General features: G+C 55.8%; 2 protein-coding genes across 2 annotated transcripts in view; both read left to right on the top strand.

The window, feature by feature from the left end:
* The window catches only part of COTL1 (coactosin like F-actin binding protein 1), a 37,215-nt gene extending 34,432 nt beyond the window's left edge, over positions 1–2,783 (top strand). The window contains exon 4 of the mRNA XM_049622718.1: positions 1,628–2,783. Coding sequence (XP_049478675.1) covers positions 1,628–1,738 — 111 coding nt within the window. The 3' untranslated portion in view covers positions 1,739–2,783. The remainder of the gene's footprint in view (positions 1–1,627) is intronic.
* Positions 1–21,055, top strand: part of MEAK7 (MTOR associated protein, eak-7 homolog) — a 73,193-nt gene that overhangs the window by 12,913 nt on the left and 39,225 nt on the right. The gene's annotated exons all lie outside the window — the stretch shown is intronic.

The following is a 21,055-nucleotide window of genomic DNA, read 5'->3' as shown; positions in this document are numbered from 1 at the left end:
AGAAAATGTGTGAGCCTACACCTGGCACATATTAGTTGCTTGATAAATATTAACCTTCCCCTCTCGCCTCCCAGTTAGTAGTCTTAGTTCCTTGGCCTGGCAAATGGTTTATCTTTATACTGTGAGGCTCAACCTTGAGTGTTCCCCTGGTTTAGTCATTGTTCTTGGAGGCATGGTGACCTTTTTTTTTTTTTTTTTCCAATAGAGGTGAAATTCACATAACCTAAAACTAACCGTTTTAAAACAGAGTTCGTTGGTACTTCTTCACAGTGTTGTGCAACCACAATCCCTGTCTAGTTCCAAGGCATCTTCATCCCCCCGGAAGAAACCCCGTCCCCAATACCAGTCACCCCATTCCACCCCCAGTCCTTGGAAACTGCCAATCTACTTCCTGTCTGTGTGGATTTGCCTTTTCTGGACATTTCATATGAAAGGGATCATAGAGGAGGCGATCTTTCACATCTGGTGTCTTTCACTCAGCGTGACGGTTTTGAGACTCATCCATGACGTTCGTTCCTTTTTGTGGCTGAATAATATTCCATTGTGTGAATAGACCGCAATTTGTCGGCGGACGTCTGGGTGGTTTCCACTTTGGGGCTGTTACGAGTGATGCTGCTATGAATATTCATGTACAAGTATTTGTGGGACCGTGTGCTTTATTTCCTCGTGTAGAGCTCTGGGGGTGAACTGGCTGGGTCACACTGAAGTCTTTTAAGTTTGCCAACGCGTGACTGCGTCTGGTACCCGTAGGTGCTTAATAATGGCGGTAATTGTTAACACAATTTCCTTGTGGATTTCTTTTTTTTTTTTTTTTTTTTAATGGGGATGATTTTTCTGACCTTCAGGCTTGTTACTTGTACCTTGGTAACCGTCTCTTACACCATCCTGAAATTTTCCTTGTTTATCGAAGTCTTGTGACCCACATACCACAACAGCCATTGATTCGTTGTTTCTTCATGGCTCAGAGTTATCGGATAAGCCTGGTCACCCGCTCCACACATTCATGCCACAGGCATTTACGGAGTGCCCCACGTGTGCCTGGCCTGTGGGATGTTATGGTTGAAGCCTGTGTCCTCTGGGGGCGGGGCGGGGGGGGGTGCTGGGACAGTGGCCGTACCCATTTAGCTCTTTGCTGTGGCTGAAACCGGCCGTTGTGGGAATATTCACACCATGGAAATGAACAAAAGCTACTCACCGCTTGTCTTTCTTCCTGTCTCTTTTTTGTTCTGGAAAGCCTGGTGTTCCAGCCGGGCTTTCCAGCCTCCTCTCCTGCTGTTCTCCTGACAGGTTGGTCTTTCACAGACAGGGCAACTGAGGCCCGGGGAGTTGAAGGAACTTGCCCAAGGTCATGCAGCCAGAAAATGGCAGAGCCAGAATTCAAACCGGGGCTGACTTTGGCCCCACGTCCTTGGCCTCGGGCCTACACCGTACCCTGATGTCACACGTTTTGTGATCTCCAGTCACGGTTTTTCTTTCTCTCGCCAAACCACGCAACCACGCGATTGTCGTTTTGATCATTTCTTAGCGTTTTAGGTGCCAGGACTCGCTCGTGTGTCGTCTGAGCAGCATGTAGATCCTGTCCCTTCTTCACGGGAACTCTGTGTTTTATTTTGTTCTTTTCTTGCAGAATTTTGCTAAAGAGTTTGTGATCAGCGATCGGAAGGAGCTGGAGGAAGATTTCATCAAGAGCGAGCTCAAGAAGGCGGGGGGAGCCAATTACGACGCCCAGACGGAGTAACCCCAGCCCTTCCCCTGCCCCTTGCAAAGTCATCTGCCTGCCCCCCCGGGGGAGGGGACCGCGGCCTCAGCCACCAGCCCACCAGCCCGCCAGGGATGGGAGACGCAGTGAGAGGCACGCGCCTCCCTGTCTGCCGCCTGCCTCCCCTTCCCCGCTGCCCTCCCAAGCCCGGTTGCGCCCTATCTCCCGAAGCTCGCGGAACATGTTTCTTTTATCTCCTCTTCCTTTCCCCGCTCTTTCTCGTTCTAAGGAAAAATCATTTTGATCCCAAGGCCACGCACATCATCAGATCTGAGGCTCCCCCTGCGGTGACCCCCCTTTCCTGGCATTCTCTTACACCGTAGCCCGCCTGGCTTCTCCACCACCACCTTGTGTGGCTTGGGGGCCGCGCCCGTCGGGGGGCCGTCTTGGGAGCACCCTCGTTCATCCCATGCGTCAGGCTCGGACCACCCCCCCCCAAAGCGTGCTCCGGGGGTCCCTCACCCCTGCATTCAGAGTTGCCTAAGCTACCCATGCCCGGCAGTGACACATCGAAGCCTGACTCCGACCTAAGAGAAGAGAGAAAATTTGCCTTAACAGTTGCCCAGCAGCGGCTCGTTCCTACCCTTTTGCTCGGAACCCCACTGCGCAGCGTGGAGTTGGGACACGGGTCCGAGTCCAGCTGTGACCTGGCATCTCTCAGGGTTCGCTTCAGGGGCTCCCAAGGTGATGAGGACGCCAGGGAGGGAGGCCGGGGTGCCGAGTGGGGATTCGGGCAGAACCCGATTCCTCGCTTTCGGGGGGCCCCGCCGAGCCGCCGGTGGGACGGACCCCCGCCCGCGTGGCCCCAGAAAGGCAGTGGTGTTCATCCCAGGTCCACACCACACGTCCAAACGCAGTTTTGTTTTCAAAGGAAGATGAGATTGGCTTGTTTCTTCATGCGTCCCGTTCTTTCTCTTTCTTTCCTTGCTCATTTCATTTGGGGGTAGGAAGTCTGTGCTGTATCGGGGCTGTGAACATCTGCCCTCAAACAGTTTACAGAAATAAATGTGGTTTTTTTGTTTTTCAAAAAGAAACGAGTTTGCCTGATTTGTCTTAGGAAGCGTCTTCCTTCCCTGTAACAACGGAGGCAGTTGTCCTGTTTGGACCTAAGAGGCATTTATGGGGCTACTGGGGACAGAGGCACATTCACATTCAGTAGCTTAATTTTTAAAAATTTTTTAAAAATTATTTATGTATTTATTTAAATTTAGTTAATTAATTATTTTTAAAAGAGACAGAGCGTGAGTGGGGGAGGGGCAGAGAGAGAGAGGGAGACACAGAATCCGAAGCAGGCTCCGGGCTCCGAGCCGTCGGCACAGAGCCCGACGCGGGGCTCGAACTCACGGACCGCGAGATCGTGCCCTGGGCTGTAGTCGGCCGCCCGACCGACCGAGCCACCCAGGCGCCCCAGTAGCTTAATTTTTAACCACAACCTGAAGAACTAGATGCCATTTGTGTCCCTTTCATGGAAACTGAGGCTCAGAGAGACTGAGTGGGTCACCTGCGGCCGCCCAGCTAGAAAGGGGAGCTGGGATTCGAACCTCCGTCTCCCAGGGCCCCAGGCGCCGCATCTGGGAGGGCGGCGGAGAGGCCCTGCGTTTGAGAGGGTGACGACGCATCAGGGTTGTGACATTTGCCGAGTGGCCAGGACCGTCCACGCTGGCTTTTCAGGAAAGGCTGACGGAGAGCGCCCTCCTCGGCTGGGCTGCGACAGCCTTTCGGAGGTTGTCCTCGAGCCAAAGAACCGTACTTCCGGGACGCCAGCCCCGGGGGGGGGGGGGACTCAGAATCAGGCCGGAGGAGTTTAAGTCAGACACACAGACGGCGGGCGCAGAGGAGCTGAGTGTGGGGCTGGGCAGGGCAGCACCCAAGACCGGCGCAGGGCTGAAGGCAGCCCGCCGCCCCCCCCCCCCCCCACCACCCTGCCCCAGCCGCGACGGGATTCGAATGCCTGCCCGTCTCCCTAAAGCTCAGTGGCTTAAGGCAAGTTACTGAACCTCTCTGGGCCCCAGTTTCCTCATCTGCAAAACCAGGAATACCTACCACCCGCCGGGAGGGGTCGGAAGGCAGAAGGGGCGGGAAGGATTCTGCCGGTGTCCCCGTCGGGGCTCCGCTCTCATGACGCCAGGCCCACCGCTAGGTCTGGTTAGCTCTGCGTGTCCCAGATTTTTCCCCCACCCGGAACGGAGCGAGCCGAACTAGGTCTCCGGCTTCGCGGCACGTGGGTTTTAACTCTGGTGAGAGAGCTGGGGACACTTACAGGTAAGGACAGGCCCCCTCTGGAAGAAAAGCCGGGCTCCAGGAGGGCAAGTTACCAGGGCCCTGGGCTTGGTCAGAGGCATCAAGGAGGGCTTCCCTGAGGAGGTGACGCCTGAAACCTGAAGGAGAGGAGCAGTGAGGTGGGTGAAGGGGGTCGGGGGACAGAGGCTCCGTGGGGATGTGTGCCCGGGGCAAGAAGCAAAGGGCGAAGCTGGGTTTGTGTGTCAAGGAGCTTGGATTTAATCTACAGTGGCGGCTCTGGCCTTTGCTGGGATTTCAGAGGGCACCTGAGGGGATCGTGAGGTCTCGAGGGCAGAGAGAGGCTTTGCCTCTGCGTCTCTTTATCCCCTGTAACCAGCGCCTGGCAGGGGGCCAGTGACATTGCCGGGGACGACCTCTGGCAGCTCCCGTCTCGGCAGAGGGCCCTGAGCCCCGCCTCCCTGATCCCCCCCTCGGTCAGGGCCTGGCAGGGGGTAGGGATGGGGTTCTAGCTACTCAAGTCTCCGCCTCGATGCGCTCTGAAACCCTTCGCTTGGTCATTCGACAGCTGTTCCGGGTCCCCCCGAATCGCACGGTGAAAAACAGCCACCGTTTATTTTGCCCTTGATTTTGTGAGCCGGGGATCCCGGAAGGGCTCAGCGGGGCGGTTCTCACCAGCAGGGTGTCAACGCGGTGGCGGTCAGATCCGCCCGGCCGGTCGTGCTAGCCGGCCACAGGCCCCTCTCCTGTGGCCCCTGTCCTGTGGCCGGCGGCCGACACGGGCGGCCATCCGGGAGCTCGGCGGGGCGTGGATGTGAGCACCCAGCGTGGCCCCCCCACCCTGGCCTGGCGGGGTCAGCGTTCTGGACTTCTTCCCCCAGAGCGAGCGTCCCTGAGGACCAGGGGGAGGCTGGGTGGCCCTCGGAAGTCACGTGGCAGCCTATCCATTGGATTCTACTGGGGCAGCGGTCGTGAGCCTGCCCCCCCCCCCCCAAGTTCAAGGGGAGGGGACGTGGACCTCACCTTTCAGTGGGGGGCGTGCCAAGGCCTGTGTGACCCTGTTAGCGGCCAGGCATCTGCTAGGGCAGGGGCAGCCTCCCGCTCAAAGACGGTCGCGGTGGCAGTGGGGGTGGGGGTGGGGGTGGGGGTGGGGCAGAGGCGATCCGCAGTCAAACAAGTCACTTGTTGCCCTGGTGTTTCCGGGCCCTCGGGGAGCACGGAGCTCGCGGCTCCTGGCTGATTGATCCTCGGGGGAGGCTCCTGTTTCTCTACTTCACCCAGGGCTCCTGATCAACGTGGACTCTGGGGGCCCAGCCCCGGGGTGCCCCAGCTGGGGCCAGGCCTCCTGCGGCCCCTCCCCCGCCCAGGAGGGGCTGTCCTCATTACTGTCACTCCACTGCTTCCCGGCCCCCCGCTTCTCAGTGAGCTGCAGAAGAGAGGCAAGAAACGGGTGCCAAAGGGGCAGCTGTGAGGAGGTGACCGCTGGGGACGGGAGACACCTCTGCACTCGGGCCGAGCCAGGTTAGAGGCGGCCGGTGCCTTCACCTCTCCGAGCCTCAGTTTCCTGTCTCCTCCCCAAGGTGCCACCTTCTAACAGGGGCTTGGGAGGGGCTCTCAGCCGTCCCGATGGGGAGGGGGGCCGGTGGTGGGAGCCGGCACGGGGTGAGGTGGGAGGGTTCCGATCCCAGCTCTACAGCTTACAGCCTGTGTGACCTCAGGGAGGACACTTCACCTCCCTTTGGGGTAGCCAGGGCAAGGCATATGGCCAGGCTGGAGTCCAGTGGGGCAGGGATATGTCCCCAAATATTTGTGAACAGAAATACAGCCAGGCAGGATTTGAACCCAGGCCCATGCCGTGGGTCTGCCACAGGAATGGAGTGAGCACCAACGTCCCGCCCAACAGGAAGAGGCTGCGTGGCCTCACGTGGGTCCCCAGCTGCCTGTTGGCCGGGACAGGGCCCCTTAGCAGGTGGTCCTTCCGGGCAGGGTGTAGCAGGAATTCTGGCAGCTGGGCTCCCATTCAACGAAAGAGAGACGGGGTGCCTGGGTGGCTCAGTCACGTAAGTGTCCGACTCTTGATCTCGGCTCGGGTCATGATCTCACAGTCACGAGATCGTTGGGCTCCACACCGAGTGTGGAGCCTGCTTGGGATTCTCGATCTCTCTCTCTCTCTCTCTCTCTCTGCCCTCCCCCCACGTGCGCTCTCTCGCTCTCTCTCAAATGAACTTTCTTTTTTTTTTTTTTTTTAAAGAAAGAGGGATAAATGCCAGGCATTCGAACTCCAATATGGCGCCATGGGGCCATGGGGCCATGACAGCGTGAGAACCATTACCACTTTTTCCCTCTAGTTCAAGATAAGAGCAAAGAAAAACTGAAGGTGTCTTGGGGGAGACCGCATGACGCTCTACCTGGCGGGCCTCTTTGATGTGCCAGAGGACCCTTGAAGGCAGACCCAGAAGCATGTTCCAACGGGGACAATCGTCCGAGCCTGGATTCTGCTTGTCTTGGTCAGGATGGGTCGAGTCATAGCCTTTTAAACCGTAACCTCAGAGGGGAGCCTGGGGGGCCCGGTTGGTTAACCATCTGACTTCGGCTCCGGTCATGATCTCACGGTTCGTGGGTTCGAGCCCCGCGTCGGGCTCTGTGCTGACAGCTCGGAGCCTGGAGCCTGCTTCCGATTCTGTGTCTCCCTCTCTCTGCCCCTCCCCAGCTCCCTCTCTCGCTCCAAATAACTTAAAAAAAAAAAGAAAGAAAAGCTCCTCCTAAATTTAGAAGAGAGTTTCCCTCCCCAGACTACAGCTCCTTATCAGCCCTTTGCTAAAAGCCCCCTGGGAGGGGGGCTTCATTGCCCTGGGATCAAGTTTAAGTTTCCCACCGGGGGAATAGCAGGCCTTGTTTGTCTCTCCGCCAGGACTCTGTGCGCTTCCCTCCTTGGACCGCTGATCCGGCCGTCCTCCCCTCACTTTCCTGAAGGCCCCACCCCCTCCCCCTGGACAAGAGACTGGTCTCTGCCCTGATCTGCTTCTTCTAGAAGGTCCTCTGTAGTGGGGTGAATAGCAGTCCCCGAATGATGTGTCCGTGCCCTGGAACCTACGCACGTGATCGAATTTGGCCATAAGGCCTTTGAGATGTAATTACATTAAGGATCTTCAGATGGGATCATCCTGGATTTAGGAGGGGCTCCGAATCCAATGGCAGGTGGTCCTTATAAGAGAAAGCGGAGGAGACTTGAGACAGAGCCACAGAGGGGGAGGCCAGATGAAGACAGAGGCAGGGATTGGAGCGACGTGGCCACGGGACGAGGGATGCCTGGAGCCACAGCAGCTGGAAGACGCAGACAGTGTCCTCCCCAGGGCCTCCAACATCTGGAGGTCCCCCCACCCTGCCACACCTTGATTTCAGCCCTCTGGCCTTCAGAACCGTAAGGGAAGACATTTCTGTTGTTTTAAGTCCCCAGGTGGTGGTCAAAGTCACAGGAGCCCCAGGACCCGTCCCTACCTCTTTTGCATCTGCCCCCTCCCCCATTAACTGTCACCCTCTCCAGGGCAGGGACGGCGTCCCCAGAGCCTCTCACGTAGGAGGTGCTCAGGCGACAGTCCGTGAACGGGGCTGCACTGCCTTCCAGGCCATACACAGGACCCACCCCTGCTCCCATCTGTTCTGTGCTGAGCCAGGCAAAGCGGCGGGGAGTGGGGGGCGCTTCCCAGCTTCCTCACCTGGACGCTGGCTCCCACCTCTGGCTGTGTCCCCAGATGGCCCCTGGAGGCCGAGCACAGGCCTTATGTGTCCGTCCACCTGTCCAGCTTGTCTACCTCCAGAAGCTTCCCACCATCACCCAGACTGTTCCTCCCTTCTGATTGTCCCTGGGGGGGCCTTAAGGTTCCTCTGGGGAGGCGCCCAGGGCTGGGAGGCTGGCTCCCGTCCAGGTGGGGGAGGAGGGGCAGGAGGGGGCCGGTGTTGCCCTGAGTCCCAGAGCCACACCAGTGAGTCTGGGGAGACTTGGAGACCAGGAGTGCGGGGAGGGGGCTTGCAGCCCGTAGACGGGGACCCCATCCCTGGTCTGGGGGAGCTGCCCAGCAGCTGGGGGACAAGGGAGAGAAGAGGGCTCTTTGAACCGAGAGCTAATTCTGGCACGGGTTGTTTTGGCAAATTGGAGAGAGCTGGGGCAGATCGCGACGTGTTCTTGGTTGGCTCGTCCCCGGCAGTCCCCGAGTCTGATGTCACCGGCGACGGCGTGCACGGGTGACATGGAATGTGATTCCACTGGTAAACCCCAGAGCATAAAGCGTAAAGGCGGGCGTAAAAGGCAACTCGCAAAATGATAAGGATATAGAACGATTACACCTGAGCTACCTTCTTAAAGAGAACAATATACTGGTTGTGAATATATACGTATCGGCAAAACTGTATCAGACGCTGGGAGAATGAATAGTGAGCCCTGGGGTGGGGGGCGGGGAGGGAAGGAGGGAGCTGGGTCACAGAAGGACTCCAGCCGTATCCCTTTGGTTTCATTTATTTTTAAAAGAGCTACAGACAATATATACAATAAAAGGTCAGCATCTGTGTGGTGGACAGGTGGGGGTTTGGTAGATTATTTGCCCTCTTTTCCTGTCTGTTTGGAATACAGATGTTTAGAAAAAGTTTAAAAATTATTTTAATGTTCTTATTTATATTTGAGAGAGAGAGAGAGAGAGAGAGCGAGCTTGAGCTGGGGGAGGGGCAGAGAGACAGAGATAGAGGCAGAATCCGAAGCAGCCTCCAGGCTCTGAGCCATCAGCACAGAGCCCGATGCGGGGCTTGATCCACGAACTGTGAGATCGTGACCGGACCCGAAGTCGGATGCCCAGCCAACTGAGCCACCCAGGTGCCCCCAGCCTTTCAGACTTTTTCACACAGAGCACACATTTTTATTTTCCAAAACAGAGCTTACGCTCTGTTTATGTTTTTGTAACCTGCTCTTTCCACTTATTAGGACATGGCGAATGTTTTTTCCCATGAGTGAAAACCGCCAGCGTCATTGTTGCTGTCTTCTGGACGGTTGTATAGTCATTAGCAGGTGACCGCCGAGTGATGCAGTGCGCCACCTGCACACCAGTCCTCAGAAGCCCCGCTCCAAATGTTGAACCGGTTGCCAATTTTTTTAAGATGGAAAGATTTCACAGGCAAACCCAGCTCTCAACAATTCTTGACAAACCCAAAAAAGATCTGTAACGCCGGGATTACATTCTTGCAGAGCAAGGAGGGGCTGGGCCTGAGACGGCTGCCCGTACAGATGGGAGTGGGGGAGGTGCACTTGGCAGGGCCCTACAGGCCCCGACTTTTGGTTAATCCCCTGCCGTCCTTTTACAAAAAGTCCTTTCTGTTAACCGTCGGACCCCCGTAAGCCTCTCAGTTGGCCACCCTGGATGACACTTGTAGATAGGTGTTGAATGAAGGGTTCACACTTCAAAGCCACGATAGGCCGGAAGCCAAAGATGCTTCCTATATTTCATTTAAATAGCCCAGATGGGGAGTTGCTATGGCAACTGCGGGACCGTATTACGATCGCTTCAAGAGTGATCACAGAGGGTCCTCCAAGAAGCAGCACCCCCCATCCCTCCCCCCACCCCCTGAGCCTTCACCTCCAGGGTGGCTAAGATCCCAGGTACTGTTTCACAGGGGAAGGAGGCTTGCTTTTAGAACAGAATGTTCGCTCTGGAAGGGAGCCCCGGGCCCCGCAGAGTACTGCAGATTCTGGCTCCTCCCCCCGCAGGAAGGATTCCTTTTATGATTTACCGCCCCGGGCATCCCAGGCTTTGAACATTTGTCTGCCAAACAGGCTGCATTTAGGAAGCACAGAGTTGTTCTCTCACTTAAAGAGAAAATGAGGGGCGCCTGGGTGCCTCCGTCAGTGAAACCTCTCACTAGTGATTTTGGCTCAGGTCGTGATCTCCCGGTTTGTGCGATCAAACCCAGAGTCGGGCTCTGTAGGGCCAGCGTGGAGCCTGCTTGGGGTTCTCTCTCCTCCTCTCTGTGCCTACCCTGCACACACGTGTGCCCGCTCTCTCTCTCTCTCTCTCTCTCTCTCTCAAAATAAAAAGAAAAAGAAAAAAACAGAAAATCAAAGATGAATTGTGGTAGCCGAATTGTGGTTGTCATACTGTTAATTAAATGCCATGTAGTTAAATAGGTGGGGTTCTAATCCTGGCTCTGCCATTCACTTGCTGTGTGACCTTGGGCAAGTTACAAAACTCCTCTGGGCCTCTGTTTTGTCACTACTTATTTATTTATTGAAGGTTTATTTATTGAGAGAGAGAGAGAGAGAGAGAGAGAGAGAGAGAGAATCCCAAGCAGACTCCATGCTGTCCGTGGAGAGCCCGACTTGAGGCTCGATCTCACAAACTGTGAGATCATGACCTGAGCCGAAACCACGAGTCAGACGCTTAACCGACTGAGCCACCCAGGCGCCCCAAGCGCAGTCCCCATCTTATGAGGTTGCTGCAAACTGTCCGATACATGGCAAGGCCTTTAGCCCTGAACACAGTGCTTGGCTGATAATGGCAGCCACTCAGTCGTGGCCACCACAACTTAGATGACTGAGAACAATCAGAGTGTGAGTTGAGCGAGAGTTTATCTGCGCAGCCGCGGTGAGCGTAAAGCAGAGAAACCCGGCCCCCATTACTATACCTAAGGGCCACTGGAGTCATCCAAGAATCCTAAACTGGGCGCCATGGCAAAGTGTTTGCCGCTGGGGCCGCGAACGTGGTGTTGGGCCTTCGAACTGGATTCTGCCCTGACTCTCCGCCCCACCCCACCCCCCGCCCCCGCCCCCCGGGTCCCTGACCTCCTGGGTCGTACTGCCCCCTCCTGGGTAACCAACCACCCTTGGACCCAGCACCCATTCTAACTTCCTTGAAAAGTTAAAAATGAATTCCCCGGGGTACCTGGCGGGCTCAGTGAGTACAGCACGCAACTCATGATCTCAGGCTTGTACGTTGTAACCCCATGTTGGGCACAGAGATTTCTTAAAAATAAAACCTTACAAAAAGAAAGAGAGAGAGAAAAGAATTCCCCAAGCTCTCGGCCAGGGCTCTCTGGGTGGGAATCTGGTGGTGTCCATTGGATGCACTCGTGTGAGGTTCGGAAGGCAGGGGCGGGGGAGACGGAAGCTGTCTGTCTGTGGCCTGTTTCCCCCTGACGCGCATGGCGGTTGCTGACGTCCGGTCTCCAGTTTTGTGGGTGTCTCGAGGCAGGTGCAGGGCAGCCGTGGGGGCTGATAGCCTGGACGGCAGCTCAGAGGGCGTGTTCTTGACTCAGTGGTCTCCTGCACCGCTTTCTGGTTCTTAGTCCTCCTGAGGGCGGCGGTTCCCCCGGCGGGTCAGTTCGGTGGCATCCGGGGGTCATTACGGCGGCTGGGTCCGGACCTGCTTCTCCGTCAGCCATCGCTTCTGTAAGCACCTAATACCCTGTACTAAGTTGCTTTCTGCTAGAAATGCTTTGAATCGTTTCTGCTTTCAGTACAGAGCCTGACTCAGGCCACCTGCCTGGGTCCCCACCCCTGCTGGCCCCTGGTGTGTGTGCCCCTCCCGACCTTCCATTAGCGGCTGGGTCTTGATTCTGAGCCTGGCTCTGATCTCAGGCTGCTGCTTACCTCCAGTGTAGACAACCCACTTCAGACTGTGACCCGCCTGCACACAGGCATTCGGTCCCTGCTCCTCGAGAAAAACACGGTACCGGGGGAGTGGTTCCAGGTTCTTGCTATACTCTGATTTCTGGAATCTCTCACTTAGCGATGAGTAAGTTCAGGAGTCACTAAGGAACATTTCTAAACTACAAAGAACGAGCCTGGCTTGGAAATTACACCCAGTGTCATCACATCAAAGGGCCTGTGGGGGTGGACCGGTTTTCCTTTACGTGCCTTAAAAAATGGGGAGATTAAATTAGTGATTACATCGTGACCTTTTTCTTAGTAGTGTTTCAATCTTTTTAAACTACAGAAGTAATAGATTTCCGATGTAACTAATTCTGGTAGTTTCGGAGGATATAAAAGAAAAAGTCTGGAAGAACACAGACCAAAGTACAAACTGTGGGCGCCTCAATCCTCTGTATTCTTGTGGCTTTGTGATGTGCACACACACACACACACACACACACACAGACGTGCATAGATAGAATTTTTTTGATAAAATGAAATTACATGTAAGTGGGGCGCTTCACGATCTCACGGTTGGTGGGATCGAGCCCCGCGTCACGCTCTGTGCTGACAGCACAGAGGCTGCTTGGGATTCTCTGTCCCTCTCTCTCTGTCCCTCCCCTGCCCCCCCCCTTAAAATAAATAAACTTACAAAAATAAAAGAAATTATGTTAAGTGACATTGTACACATACGTGAAGTCTTATTTTTACGTGTACATGTGTATAGTTTTGCAATGTGCTATTTTCAGTTAATGCATCAAAGAAAATGTTCGTCGTCAGTTCGCATAGACGGATCTCCTTTTACTTAAATTCTCCTTCCCTTTCGAGATCATGGAGGTATCCCTACTTGACTGATCCCCCGCGATGGACACTGTGGCAGGCAGAATTCTGTGACGACCCCCCAGTGACCCACACCATGCGTATCCCCCGGGCTTGGGTGCAGAGGACCCATAAAGACGAAGGGGCGTCGCTCCTGTGGCTGGGGTGTGTTCCACGGCACCGCTGATTTTAAGAAAGGGCGATTCTCCCCGGTGGGCCTGACCTAAAAAGGGTGAGTCCTCTCTGGCGGGGAAGTCCAAAGTGTCCGAGGGTTTGGTGCGACGGGGATACTCCATTGCTGGGGGCGGGTGGCTGAGAGAGACTCCTGGCCGATGGTCAGCGGGAAAACGGGGATCTCGGGTACAAAGCCACGAGGAAGCACATTCCGCCACCAAGCTGAACACGCTTGGAACCGGCCCTGAGCCCCAGGCGACTGCACCTTGCTGGCCTTGGGGTTTCGATGCCCCGAGGACCCGGCCGTGGTGCTCGGTGCCACTGACCTGCGCGGCTGTGGGGGCGTCCGTGGGTGGCAAGGGCTCGGGAGGGTCTGGTTTTAAGGTGGCGGAAATTTGTTCCCCAGCCGTAGAAAAGGAATATGGCATTTAGGTTGTCCCCAGCTTTTGCTCCTTTGTCTTTAATTGGCCTCTTTGTCTTGAACTCCTTTGCTTACACGTTTTCACTCCAGAGTTTCTGCAGGGTTTTTAAGCTGAACCTTTAGATGATGACAGGAACCAGCAGTCCGGAAGTCCTGGTTTTGTGTGCGCCCCACCCGCTTCCCCACGCCTTCACCTGCACTGGGTCTTACGATTTTTTCTGTTTTTTGTTTTGGTGGTAAAATACACATAACATCTACCACTTTAACCCTTTTATTTAGTTAAAAAAATTTTTTTTAAGTTTATTTATTTGGGGGGAGAGAGAGAGAGAGAGAGAGGGAGGGAGGGAGAGAGAGGATCCCAAGCAGACTCCGCACCGTCAGCCCAGAGCCCGTCACGGGGCTCAAACCGAGGACTTGATCGACTGAGCCACCCAGGTGCCCCCATTTTAACCATTTTAAAGTGAATTATTTGGCGGCATCACACGCATTCATCATGTGGCTCAGCCATCACTGCTGTCTGGTTCCGTACCAGAACTTTCCATCACCCCAAAAGAACACCTGCTACCCATTAAGCAGCCCCTCTCTACCTCTACCCCCACCGCCCCAGCCCAGACCAGCCAACTGTGCTTTCTGTCTCAAAAAACAAACAGGGATGAACACATCCCTGCCCCTCCGGTCCCCCCCCATCCCCCCTACCCCCCACCCCCCGCCCCCACCTTCCTTGTTCTGCAGCCTGCTGATCCCAAGTGGGAGAGCCGCCTGTATCTTGTCTGGCCCGGGCCTCCTCAGGCCCTCCCCTCTCTGGGCGGGGGGCAGAGTGGCGAGGGGACAGCATGGAGGGGTGGGGACTGCGGCCAGGGAAGAGGTCCTGCCCTGTTTCAGAGGGCGGCTCTCACCCCACATCACAGTGGCCGTTGTGTTCTCGGATCTCATGATGTTCAAAAGAGGGCCCGGATCGGGATATTTATGGAACAGGGGCTGGCATCTCATGCAGAAAGCACGTTCTAGTTGTTCCGGACGACGTGGAGAAGCGGGGGTGGTCGGGAGCTGGGAGCCATTCTGCCCCACGGGCTGGCTCCCTTGCCAAGGGAATGAACGAGAGGTGCGGGAACAGCGGGTCCCAGGTTGCTGGAGGCTGGAAAGCCCCAGACAGACACCCCCGGCTCGGTCTCCAGGCCCAGCTCGTTCCTGCCAGGCTCTTTAAAGATTCTAGAACATTCTCTTCAGCTGCCTGTGTGACTGGCTGTTTCCATAGCACTGCGGAGCATCTGAGGAAAAGCAAGCCTGGGTGTGTTGCTTTCCTGGAGTATCTTAAGGCCCCCTTTGGGCCGAGCACCCCCTCCCCATGTGACCTGGAGATGTCCCCCGGAGGGGGTTGTTGGCTGGATTTATGCTCGCCCTCAGCAGATGCTGTGGGAGGGCTCTGACCTCCCCAGCCGGGTGCATTGTGCTGAGTTGGCCTTGGGGGCTGGGGCTGTTCCTGGGCTGAAAGAGGGAGAGAGGAAACCCCACCCCTGCAGCCTGCAGCCCGCGCGGGCCTCTGGGAGGAGGCTGGGGGCACACCAGCTGTCGGGGGCGGGGGGCTGGAGAGCTCTGGGGGTGCAAGCAGGCCTCCCTAGGGCTGCCTGGCTGAGGGGGGACGTGCCGGTTTTAACAAGCCCACAGGGGCCTGAAAACCTGGCTCCCACTTGGAAGTTTTCCTAAAAGGCTCTTCTAGACAAAGGCCGTTACACCCGAAGGTCTGCAGTCACATTAACTTAGGATCTCAGGTTTCATTTATGTGTGGGAAAGCCGTGGCTCTGGGCCTCCCATGCAGCCCCCCGCCAGCGCCCCGGTGCCGACATGAGAGAGTGAGGGGTGTTTTGGGGAAGGGGGGTGGGGGCCCTCCCTGCACAGGAGGGGCCGCCGTTGTCACTGAGGGTACACCCCGCGCTCGTCTCTGAGGGATGCGGTATGGTTAAACCATTTTACAGGCGAGGAAACTGAGGCTCAGAGAGCCGAAGCTGTTTGCCTGAGATGACAAAGCTAAGCGGTGAAGCTGGGACTTGAACCCAAGCCCGTCGGCTCAAAAGGTTGCGCTCATGTCTTTCTTTCTCTCCCCGCCCGGAACCCATCGTAAAGACAGGACGCGATAGCTATTTAATTATTCATGATGCACACTTTCAGTTAAAAAAAAAAAAAAAAAAAAAAGAACAGCTCCAGAGGCCATTTTCTTTTCTTTTCTTTTAATATTTTTTTAAAGGCTTACGTTTGAGAGAGACAGAGAGTGAGTGGGGGAGGGGCAGAGAGCGGGAGGCACAAAATCCAACCCAAGCTCCAGGCTCCCAGCTGTCAGCACAGAGCCCATCGCGGGGCTCGAACTCACGAACCCGTGCTTAACCGACTGAGCCACCCAGGCGCCCCCAGAGGCCATTTTCATGGCACCCTGGGGTTCCACTTTGAAAGGCTGCTCTGGGCTTTGGTTTCGGGAGATTCTGATTTCCACCCTGGGCTGACCCCGGGGCCCTTTCCCTCAGGGCCCAGGCTGGCTGAGCAAGAAGGGCCCTCCTGTCTCCATCTGCCTCGCATGCGGGGACTTCCAGCCTCCCTGCAGAGGCTACACAGCCAGGAGAGTAGAAACCACATCTGAAGAGCAATCTGACCCCCAGATGTAGGCTTTCTCATGCAAAATCGTGTGCCCTTGACCCAGGGGGGGCTTTGAAACCAAGAAAACTCAGGATAGGATCACTGGACGGGAGGTCCTTGGGCAGAGACAGCAGGCCGGGGAGTGGGGGCCCTCGCTCTGATTCTGGTTCTGCCCCAGGGAAAGCTGTGTGGCCCCCCGGACTGACGGTCCCTCTGCTTCCCTGGCTCTCAGTGTCCCCTGGTCAGTCTTCCTTAACGCGATGGATAAGAGACTGGAGATTTTGCGGGGGTGACGTTAGGGCTCGTGTTAATTGCTGTGTAATCACTGGAATGTTAAAACATCCACGGGGAAGCTCACTCTTCCATGGGGGGTCCTGACGCTTGAGCAGGCGCAGAACCACCGTCAGGGCATGTTACAATGCAGACGGCTGGGCCCACCCCTAGCATTTCTGATCCAGCGGCTTCGACTTTTTTTTTTTTTTTTTTTTAGAGTGACAGAGAGAGCGAGCAGGGGAGGGGCAGAGAGAGAGAGAGAGAGAGAGAGAGAATCCCAAGCGGCCTCCACACTGTCAGCGCAGAGCCTGACATAGGGCTCGAACCCAGGAAACTGGGACATCAGGACCCGAGTGGAAACTGAGAGTCAGACGCTTAACTGACTGAGCCCCCCAGGCGCCCCGTGGCTTTGACTTTGGAGCAAGGATGCCATTGGGTCTGTGCTGACCAAGCAGAGGCTGCTTGGGATTCTCTCTCTGCCCCTCCCCTGCTCCCGTGCTCTCTCTCTCTCTCTCTCTCTCCGGTGCCTCTTAGGGGTCAGAAGGGCCAGGAGGGGATTTTAACCTTGGGCTAAAAATGTGGGTTTTTTTTTTTTTTTTTTTTTTTTGATGAGGGTGGGCGCACAGTCTCAACTTGACCTCTGGAGGGGCTGGAGGCTGAGATCGGCCGCGCAGGTGGTCCACCACGTCCTCAGTGAGCGAGCCCCGGGAAAACTAGACATCAAGGCTCCGGTGAGCCGCTCGTTTTGGCGATACTCCGAGCACATCAGTGCTGCGGGAATAAGCACCCCTTTGGGACACCTGGAAGCTTGTGCTCCGTGTTTCCAGAACTCTGCCCTATACACCTCTTCCCTTTGCTGATTTCAGTCTGTGTCAACGGTAATGGCATGGGTCCAATGGCTTTTCTGAGTCCTCCTGGTAAGGTGTCAAATCTGAGTGTGATCTCGGGTGCCCCCAAACTTGCCGTCGGTGTCAGAAGTGAGGCGCTCCTGGGACTCCCAAACTTGGCGAGCAGCCATTGGAAACCACGATGCCATGCAAAGGCCCTGTGGTACGAAGGCATGTATGCACGGGGACTTTCGCTAGGCCGGTGTAGCTAGGATAGATGGTGAGAGGGGTGGGGTGTCAGCCATGGAGACATAGGCACAGTGCCTGGGCTTGCTTGTCACCCCACACCGATGTGCGGTTTCCCAGCAGCTGTCCCCTGCTGGAGATAGACAGCTCGGGCCTCCAGAGCCGAGCTATTACGCACAGATCCCCCCACCTCTGCCTGGCTGTTTTCCTGAGAGCCAGGAGCTGTTCTGGAATGTTCCCTGGGCTCCTGTCCGAACTCTGCTTATGCAGTGGTCCCCGGGAAGTATTCACAGAGTCAACCTCAGCTTGTCCTCCGGACGTGTTCACCGTGAAGGAGAACTGGCTCCGTCTGGTGGATGCACGTTAGCCCCTCGGGCACCAGGCAGCGTGAGTCCGAGCCCCCAGGCACCTGCCCTTCGGTTGACAGTCTCGCTGTGAGACCGCGGGGGTCCTCGGGTCTGGGTAGAGGAGATGCCCGCGGGATCAGCAAGGACCCCACAAGGTGCCACGTACGGGGATGCTCGCCTGCGCTGTGAGTGTTCCTGCATTAACTCCCTCGTCCTCCCAACCACGTTTCGGGGCAAGTGGTGATTACGCCCATTTCACAGATGAGGGGCCTGCGGCCCAGAGGGGCGGTAAGTGACCCCCGTAAGTGACACAGATGTTCTGGAATCGGGTCTGACTCCAGAGCCGGGCCCTGGGCCCCACTTCAGCCAGCAGGAAGGCTTACCTAACATACCCCTTTGGCTGATTTGCTCAAAGATGCTTTCTTGAGTGCTCCCCAGGCCAGCCTGTGCTGGGGATTTCGTGGCTGACTTAATTCGGGTCCCAAACCAACAGAACCCAAGGCAAGGTCATTTGGGAAGTGGTCTAAGATACGGGAGCAGGAGGGTCGAGGTGAGACAGGAGGGAAGAAATAATGGGAGGGTTGTGACCCTATGAGGCAGCAGGGACTCGGTCCCCCCGGGGCACCCTGGAGGCTGTCGTGTTCCCTCTAAGGTCAAGGCAGCTGGTACTTGCCCTCCCCTCCCTCACACTGGCCCAGGACATCAGGCCTCTGCACTTCCTTCCCTTACAGGTGGGCAGAGTGGTCCTGGCCAAAGACAGCAGCCACTGGGCAGAGAAATGCAGGTGTGGGTGGTGGAGGGCAGGTGGGCGCATCACATAAGGGCAAAGGGGTCAGGGGCCAGAGTGGCAAAAGAGAGGGCATATGGTCCATATATGATTATATTATTTTTTTAGTATTTATTTATTTTGAGAGAGAGAGAGAGAGAGAGAGAGAACGAGTGCGAGTGGGGGAGGGACAGAGAGAGGGGAAGAGAGAATCCCAAGCCGGTTCCATACCGTCAGCACAGAGCCTGACTCGGGGCTCGATCCCACCTACCCTGAGATCATGCGTGGTCAACATATTATTAACATGTAATTCACAAGGGGTCTCAGACTCCAATTCCAGGGCCAGACAAGGACCACGGGCGAGCACATGGTCTGGGTGGGGACAAGGGTGGCCAACCGCCCAGGTTTGGCCTCAGAACTGTCTGGTTTTAAACCCGAAAGACCCACGTCCCAGGCAACTCAGAATGGTTGGTGGTCCCCGTGTAGACTCTAGAGCCGTGCAGAGCAGGTGCCCCCCCCCCCCCCACTTCCGAAAGCAGCAGTGACCGCCTAGCTCGGTGAACTTGTCATCAGCTAACAGTTCAAGAAGCGTCAGAAACCTGGATTCTATGTGAAATTTACCAATTCTCATTGGAATGAATCCACATTTAAAAAGCTCTAGGTGCGTCTGGCACTTTCTGTTTCTTTTCTTTTCTTTTTTAAAGTGTATTTATTTATGTTGAGGGGGGTGGGCAGAGAGAGAGAGAGAGAGAGAGAGGGAATCCCAGGCAGGCTCCCAGCCGTCAGCACAGAGCCCCAGGTAGGGCTTGGCCTCGCCACACGGGGCTGGATTTCAGGAACCACAAGACTATGACCTGAGCAGAAATCAAGGCAGCGCCACCCAAGCGCCCCAGGGTCTGTTTCTTTGTAAATGGAAGCGCCTCAGACAGAAAAGTAACAAGATCCTTTGGCGGCTGGGAAGGGCCAAGGTACACGCACGCCGCTCTGTTCGGTTAGAGAGATCTGCCCAACTAAAGTCGCTGGGTTTTTGTGTTTTGTTTTGTTTGTTTTAAAGGAGGCTATTAAGCATTGTCTTTAGAAGGAGAGACAAACAGGCCCCTTCCTCGTCTATTTTTTTGAGAATCCTGTTTCCCAAAGAAGCCCGACCTCTTCTGATGTTGCTTTGACGCGGTTACCTCGAATGACAGAAGTTGGGGTGTTTCTGCAGCCGAGACCGTTAGTTCTGAATCCTTCCGAATGCCCCCCCCCCCCCCCAAATAAAATCTTAATAAACAAGCAAGCAAGCAAGGATTCAGCTGAGTCAAACAGTCTCCGGGCAGATGAGGCTGCGCACAACCTCTCGGCTGGGTAGGTCTTTTTTTTTTTAAAGTTTATTTATTTTTGAGACAGAGAGAGACAGAGCATGAACGGGGGAGGGGCAGAGAGAGGGAGACACAGAATCGGAAACAGGCTCCAGGCTCCGAGCCGTCAGCCCAGAGCCCGACGCGGGGCTCAAACTCACGGACCGCGAGATCGTGACCTGAGCTGAAGTCGGACGCTTAACCGACTTCAGCTCAGGCGCCCCTCGGCTGGGTAGGTCTTGACCTCTGTTATCCCGAAAAGCTTCCGAGTAGCCTCGTGGGTGCTTTATCTTCTTAAATGTTTCTACCTTTTCTCATTAGGAGAGAATTGTAACTGTATTATAGAAAATTCAGAAAATGGAGGAAAGAAAAAAAGCAGCCCGAAGCGATCAGCCCCCCAGAGTGAGGCCAGTGGGATCTTCGTTTATTGCGTCTAATGCTCCCCCACCATCCGGGTATTTGTACCTGTTTCTTCGCACGTATCTGTGATGCTGCTGAACGTAAATTACTTATCCTGCCTTTTGACTTACTCCCGGAGCATTTGCGTGTTACTACACGGTGTTGATCTCTAGCTATGGCTGGTTTAGCTTCATTTGATTTTTCTGGTGGAGGGGCTTTCTGTCCTGTAGTAATAAGACAGAGGAAAGTGGTTTTAAGCGGTCATGACACCTTGGGTTCAGAATCCAGCTGTGCGGATTCCCCACGGCGTGACCTCTCCAGGCCTCAGTTTGCCTCGCCTGGAAAATGGGGGTAATGAATAGCACCGCCTCCGAGGTTGCTGAGAGGATGAGCGCTTCTGTAATATGCGTGTGTGTATCCCCGGGACTCGAGATCTCACACAACATATGGGCTGTTTCGTAAACCGTTTCTCTGCGATGCCGCGATTTCTCTGTGTCATTTTGGGGGGACCCTTCTCCATGGCCGTCTCAGGTTTCTGCCTGTCTTGTAAGCAGAAGCATTGACTGTCTGTAAGGCTGTTTAAGTAGCAGGAGGCCTTGTTGGTTGGACGTGTTCCCCAGAGCCAAAGGCAGCTTTGGTTCTCTGCCCGCTAAGACACGGAGTCTTGCCTCAGGACAATGGCCAGGCAGGCTTCCAGCCCAGCAGAAGAGGTTTGGATTTCCTGAGCTCAGGGTTCCTCCGTGGGGAGGAACATGCTGGGCCACGGCTCATCGCCCCCGAGGGACCTGGGACACAGGGAGCAGAGGCAGACCTAAGCTCACGTTGCTGCTGTGCTGTGGGTAATGAAGCCCTTCTCTGACCCAGAGAGCTCGTGTCTTCCTTCAGCCTTGGAGCTGGTAGGCCACTCGTGGGCTGTGTGCAGGGAACGATGTCTGCTCACCGCAGTCCCCGGGTCGCTCGGTGGTCCTCTCGGCGTATGTACTGCTCATCCACGGTCCCGGGCCACTCAGTGGTCCTCCCCAGCATGCGTCCTGCTCATCCACAGTCCTGAGCACTCGGTGGTCCTCCCGGTGTATATACTGCTCATCCATAGTCCTAAACCACTCGGTGGTCCTCCCCGGCATGCATCCTGCTCGTCCATGGTCCTGG

Source organism: Panthera uncia, assembly GCF_023721935.1.
Source record: "Panthera uncia isolate 11264 chromosome E2 unlocalized genomic scaffold, Puncia_PCG_1.0 HiC_scaffold_20, whole genome shotgun sequence".
Lineage (NCBI taxonomy): Eukaryota > Metazoa > Chordata > Mammalia > Carnivora > Felidae > Panthera > Panthera uncia.
The sequence above is the reverse complement of the archived record's forward strand: the minus strand, read 5'-3'. Positions and strand labels throughout refer to the sequence as shown.